Raw genomic sequence first — 6,952 nt, 5'->3', positions numbered from 1 at the left:
CTGCCAGTGACAGGCTGTTGCATCCATAAAATGCAACCTTTTTGTTCTGACAGTGTATGATTTCTATTAACATTACAGAATAGAACATGATCTATATTATCTTTCAACGTTCAATTTAAATAAATGTAATTGTACAAACTATGTAGGCTACGATTTCAATTTGTTTATTGTGAAATAACTCAAACCTATGTTTTTTTCTGTCCTCTGATAAGCATTGTTCGGGGCTGCTGTTCCCAAAAGCTTTAATGCTTTCTTATGATACTTTTGGGAAACGCAGCCATGTTTGAATGTACTGTCAGAAGTGAGTGAACGCTCTCTTTGATGGATTGGTTCTGTCTTGCAACATTTCGGTTCAAGTGAAAATGTTCAGATGAGCAGGAAAATAGTTCTATCCTACACAATTACTTGCGAACAAAGGTTATTCGTCCAATTCAGTGCATTTGTACGCATTATTATTATTTTTATATAAACAAAATCACTGGTAAATAAAACACACCTTAGTATCGATATTTTTAGTTTGAGTATCGATACTTTCGATACTCGCGTCAGTATCGATATATCGATACTTAGGATCGATACGCCCATCCCTAGACGCTGCTGCAGAACACTGTTGAGGGACGCACAGAGCTAGCCTAATTCACACAAGTTCTCTCTCTCTCTTTCTCTGTGTGTCTCTGTCTCTCTTGCTCTCTTTCTAATAACTTCATTAATAACTGCATTAGAATGCTATCAATGGCTCAAGCCTCCATTACCAGCTTTAAAATCACGTTTTGGAACTAGCAAAAGAGGCGTTGGATGAGATGCGGAAGAAATAATCCTACTCACAATAGCGATTTAAGTACAAAAACCGGAAGAATCCCTTTAAATATATCACACAGATCATGTCTTGAGGTGTGGTAACCGTAGTATAAGCGGAATAATTGACCACGGGCCGTTGAATTATTAGAAAAATAATAATCGGGTGTGCATTATTTTTCTAATAATTCAACGGCCCGTTGTCAATTATTCCTTACATAATATTTCACAATATTACTGTTTTTGATCAAATAAACACAGCCTTGTTGGGCATAAGAGGCTTAAAAAAACATTTTAAAAAACCCTCCAAACTTTTGAATGGCAGTGTTTATGTACACTAAAATTAAACTGGTTAAAAACTGGAAACAGTTAAATACTGGTAAATTTTCTACTTTTTGTTTGTATGCCACAGGACGCGCTACATCCACACAGAGCTGGGCATCCGAGAACGCCTTCTGGTGGGTATCCTGAGCTCACGCGCCACTCTCAACACACTAGGGGTGGCTGTCAATAAAACGGTAGCTCACCGTTTCCACCGTACCTTCTTTTTCACTGGCCTTCGAAGCACAAAGGCACCGCATGGCATGGCTGTTGTTGCTCATGGTGATGACCGACCCGTCTGGCTGATGTATGAAACTATACGCCACCTCCACCAACACCACGGCAATGAGTATGACTGGTTTTACCTAGCACAAGATGATACATACACACAAGCTGAAAGGGTCATGGAGCTGGTTAATCATCTTAGTGCGGGACAGGATATGTACATGGGACGGGCAGAGGAGTTTATCGGGGGTGAAGAACGTGCCCGGTATTGCCATGGTGGATATGGGTATCTGCTGTCACGTAGCCTGCTAGCTCGACTGCAGCCCCACCTGGACTCTTGTCGAAATGATATCCTCAGTGTCAGGCCAGACGAGTGGCTTGGTCGCTGCATCATCGATTACCTGGGTCTCAGCTGTGTGGAGAAGCATCAGGTGGGGAAATGTTTTTTTTTTTTTAAAGGATGTAAATGAAAAGCTAAAACCTATTTACTAGAACTGTGGTGGTTTGAGCCTTCTGTCAAAGTAACCGCAGTGCCATTTGCTCATAATCGTAATCTCATAGTGAAAATGGAAAGTGATTATTGTATTGTGCTTGGTCATTTTGTTTACATCCATTAATCCATAGCAGAAGCACAGAGAGAGAGAATCCATTTAAACCTGGGTTATGATCAGTGTTGTTGTGATCTTTTAAAATGATGTAGGAGATGACATACCGTTACTTTGAGCTGCAGAAGAACGTGGACCCTGAGCGCGAGGACAGTGCACAGTTTAAGAATGCCTTCACTGTCCATCCCATCTCTGAACCTGCCCTGATGTATCGCCTACACAAATGCTATAACCAGATTGAACTGGACTGGACCTATGCACAAATACAGCAGTTACAGGTATGTTACTGCACTTCTTATTAGAAGAAAACATTCTCTCACTTTCATAAAGCTGCTAACTTCTAGACAAGACACTGCAGAAGGGTTTGTTCCTATAATATTTGCCTGGTAACATGTAACATTTATTCCTAAAAGTATGGTAGAAATGTATTTGTTTTCTGGCTGTTTACAGTATTTTCTGAATTATAGAGTGATAAAAAACGCTTCTGTTATAACCTTTAACTTCTTTATTTAATATACCAACAAAAATAAATAAGAATTTTGAAGCTAGCTTTTATCCAATGTTCAGATTTCAGAGTTTCCAAAGACTTGTAGTAGAAATCAAATGTGTCTTGATGTTCTGTGATTAATCGACAGGGGAAAGTATGCTGTATCTATAATAAGATACAGTGTTTAGCCTGTTCACCTGTTGTGTCTTGCCTTAAGTTCACTCTGACTTAAGGCATGTCTGCACAATCATATGCAGAACCAGCACCTTTAGATTGAGAATATTAATTAAGACCTCAGTGCATTTTGACTTGGCTGAGACCTACACAAATATGCATTCTGAACGTGGATCTGATGTTACGTCTCAGTGAGCTACAACTCAGTCAAGCTTCAGTCTTAATCTGTTTGTCTCCAAGTAAATGTAACACAGTGTCTAATCAGATATTTGTAGGATTAAGTACTCGTCTTTTGGAGCAAAGAAACAAAAACATGTGGACAAAGACATGTTACAATCACATTATCACATTATGCATGTTCGTCCGATTAGCAAACATTTTAGATTTCAGTCAGACTAAAGCATTTACATTGCATTTTAAAAAGATGAATCATTGTTTAGTCCAAATGAAATTTCACTTGATATAATGCCTAGCTTTGGCGCATAGTGTTTCATGTCTGGGCAAAGATGCTGCATAGGTAATGGGGCAAGGTGTTTGCAGCTGTCAGTCAGCCATCACGCATTACATAACATCAGGAAATTAACTTGAAATGAGCTACCTCTGCTTTTCAACTGCCTTTAGATCGGATAGGATGACTTTGACTCAAGGAGAAAGCTTGCCTTTCTGCATAATAAAAGAAAGTGGGAAGACAATTGACAGACATACTGAGACTTTATATTAGGTGGCCTTAACTGCTATGTACTTAGATCAAAAATAAGTACAGTGTACTTATTGTGTTCATATTATATTGCAGAACACTTCTGCTGCTATTGAGGTGGGATACGGGTAAGGTTAGGGACAGGTTTGGTGGTATGGGTAGGTTTAAGGGTGGGCTAAGGTGTAAGGGATAGGTCAACAGTGTAATTATACATGTAAATACAGAAATTAATTTCAGATATAATTACATGTATATAAGTACAATGTAAAAACATGTATGTACACAGTAAGTGCATTGTATCAAATGATTAATTTAAATGTAACTAGATATGGCCACCTAATATAAAGTTGGACCAATGACAGAAAAGAGAACTTGTTCCCTTTACCAGGTTAACAGTTAATTCAGGTCCTTACAATGACGTGTTCTGTTGTTTTGGTCACAGAACCAGATCAGCAACATAAGTGAGCTCACTCCAGAGGGCAAAGCCGGAGCCACCTGGCCCATCGGAATCAACCCACCTTTCCGACCCAAAACCCGCTTTGAGGTGATCAACTGGGAATACTTCACCGAAGAGCACATTTATTCATGTGCCGACAGCTCTCCAAAGTGTGAGCTTCGAGGTGCAGACAGGGCAGACGTCAATTCAGTCCTGGAGACGGCAGTGGGTAGTTTAAACGAGCGCTATCAGCCTCAGTTGCGCTTCCGTAAGCGGCGTCTGCTGAATGGGTACCGGCGCTTCGATCCCACACGGGGCATGGAGTACGTGCTGGATTTGGCCCTGGAAGCGTTTACGCAGAAAGGTCACAGTCAGGTCATCGCCAAACGGGTGAGTCTGCTGAAACCGCTCAGTGCTGTCGAGATCATCCCAATGCCATATGTAACAGAAGCGACACGGGTACAGGTGATCCTCCCTGTGACGGCACACGATCAAGACTCTGTGGGTAACTTCCTTGACATGTATGTCATGAATGCTCTGGATACCCATGACAATGCTCTTCTCACCTTCTTGTTTGTGTATGACCCCTTCGATGCCCAAAGAGTCAGCCAGACGGACGTCTTTGCAGGTGTCAAAGCCATGATTGGTGAGGTAGAGAAACGTTACGGTGATGTAAAGATTCCTTGGATTAGTGTAAAGACTGAAGTTCCCTCACAGGTCAAGCTGATGGACATCATCTCCAAGAAGCACCCAGTAGACACCCTGTTCTTCCTGGCCAGCGTTTGGAACGAGGTCAATGCTGACTTCCTTAATCGCTGCCGTATGAATGCTATCAGCAATTGGCAGGTCTTCTTCCCGATCCACTTTCAAGAGTACAGTCCCGCTCTGGTCTACCGCGACCAACAGCCTTCCGCCGCTTCATCGTTTGCGTCGGAGTCATTGCGCGATGGCCACTTTGACCGCCACGTCTTTGAAGAAGCCTGCTTCTACAATGCAGATTATATGGCTGCCCGCACAAAAATGGCGGCTGACATCTTGGACAATGATGAGTTGCTTGAGAGCATGGATGTCTACGAGATCTTTGTGCGTTATTCGGGGCTGCACGTGTTTCGGGCTGTCGAGCCAGCGCTAGTTCAGAAGTATGTGCACAGAGAATGTAACCCGCGGTTCAGTGAGGACATCTATCACCGCTGTGTGCTCAGTAACCTCGAGGGGCTGGCCTCTCGATCACACCTAGCGATGGCTCTGTTTGAACAGGAGCAGGCTAACAGCACCTGAACTGACTACTACTGCAACTCTAAGATGGCTTAAACGTCTTGATTCTCATTTAGGTGGCCTTAAATGACCTACTGACATTGACCGAGTGAATTTCACCCTGATGCTCTGAACTTCTCTGCACAGATCATCCAGTCATCTCAGTTCAGCCAAACACGGTGAAGTCACCTTGTGAAAAGTTGTTCAAAATCTGTATATCTTACTTTCTTTTGCGGAACATAGAACACATTTTGAAGAATGTGTTTTTTTTTGGTCTATACAATGAATGTCAAAGGTGACCAGTTCTCTTTGTTGTGTTCTGCAGAAGAAAGAAATTCAGGTTTGAATTGACTAGAAGATCAGTACATGACAGATTTTCCATTTTTGGGTTCCTTTAAGGATCTACATAAAATGGAGTTAACCCATGAATGTGTAACCAATTTAACCAGAGAACAACAAACACAATATCTTCATAACTCATTTTAAATAAAACTTGCGGAATGCATTTCACCTCGTTTACATTAATACCGATGATTGAATGCAGGAACCTGAAGTTAGCAATGGAAACGCATAAGGACCGCATTCATCTTTTACTATATGAACATATCAGACTTTAGGTGGTTAGTAGAGGTTCTAGACTCAGCTACACAAGTAACTTGAGCCATCTTTCTTCCTCCAGATATATGATTGTATGACCTTTGAACAGAATGTGCTGAATATTTCAGGACTGAAAAAAAAAAAAAATCGTGAAACCTGATTATGAATCATTACTATGATGCACCCACTTTTATATTTATATATATTATCAAGTATCTTGAAGTGCATAGAACTAAGCAACACTGGTTAAAGGGTTAATTCCTGGTTACAAAATCCATGTTTTTGCTTACTCATGTGGTCTCTGGTTTGACATCAGTGACACTGAACACCATTGGTTCACATATAACTAAAAGTGACATTCCATATTTAAATATACGCGCCTGCGAACCAGACTTGAGAAGAGACCTTTAGAGATTGTTGTACAAAGAGTGCCTATACTCTTGAAAAACAGACTGGAGGAAATAAACACGTTTTACTTAACTAGCTGGGCCTGGTTCACCACAGTCTGCACATTTTCAGTCTCCTCCACTTTTTCAGCTGATTTTTTGCAGATGACAGATGAAATTCAATACACACCGTCATGTTTAGAGGGGCCTGAGACATTGACGTGAAATGGTGCCTTTCGTCTTCTTCCACAGGGAGCATAGATTAATACAGTACATTTTCAATCCCACTGTATGTATGGAAGTCTTTCTCCGCTCTGCTATTTTCATGCATTTCAGAGAACAGAGGGACGCCCTGTGGATTTTGCCAGGTCAAGAGCAGAGAGGTGGTGAATGGTTCTTTTAAAGGGGTCATATGATGTTGCTAAAAAGAACATTATTTTGTGTATTTGGTGTAATGAAATGTGTTTATGCGGTTTAAGGTTAAAAAAACATTATTTTTCACATACTGTACATTATAGGGTATATGTCGAACATCACCTGACCAAACCCGGAAAACAGGTCTCATTGCTTCCGCTTGTCGGAGAACGTGTTAACGGGCGTATTAAATAATAGCGATATCTATGGACTTTTAAAATAAGTTAAACTAGCTAGCTGATTTTATTGTTGACATTTTATTCAATTTTTATATCTAAATGTGAAAAGAAGAAAAATAAAAAAACTTTTAGATATCAGTCCGCATATGTGATGGAAATTGGTTATGATCATCATTGGTATCTACTTTGAAGGCATCTTGAGTAAAACTGCTTCATATTTAACTAAGCATATGCAAAACGCTTGAACCGGAAGCGACGAGACCCGGTTAGCAGAATACGGAAGTCTGTTGCGCATATCCCCTATTGTTTCTCCTCTATGCCCCGCCTTTCTGAAACGCGTCGATTTTTACAAAGCTCATCGGTATGAAAAGCAAGGTGTGCT

The 6,952-nt window shown here is 40.8% G+C and overlaps 1 protein-coding gene across 1 annotated transcript in view; it reads left to right on the top strand.

The window, feature by feature from the left end:
- chpf2 (chondroitin polymerizing factor 2) overlaps positions 1-5,745 on the top strand; it is a 10,071-nt gene extending 4,326 nt beyond the window's left edge. The window contains exons 2-4 of the mRNA XM_016480752.1: positions 1,208-1,772; positions 2,042-2,224; positions 3,747-5,745. Coding sequence (XP_016336238.1) covers positions 1,208-1,772; positions 2,042-2,224; positions 3,747-5,018 — 2,020 coding nt within the window. The 3' untranslated portion in view covers positions 5,019-5,745. The remainder of the gene's footprint in view (positions 1-1,207; positions 1,773-2,041; positions 2,225-3,746) is intronic.
- The last annotated feature ends 1,207 nt before the right edge of the window (positions 5,746-6,952 follow it).

This window comes from Sinocyclocheilus anshuiensis, unplaced genomic scaffold, assembly GCF_001515605.1.
Source record: "Sinocyclocheilus anshuiensis isolate Anshui unplaced genomic scaffold, SAMN03320099.WGS_v1.1 scaffold613, whole genome shotgun sequence".
Lineage (NCBI taxonomy): Eukaryota > Metazoa > Chordata > Actinopteri > Cypriniformes > Cyprinidae > Sinocyclocheilus > Sinocyclocheilus anshuiensis.
This window is presented reverse-complemented; position numbering and strand designations above follow the sequence as displayed.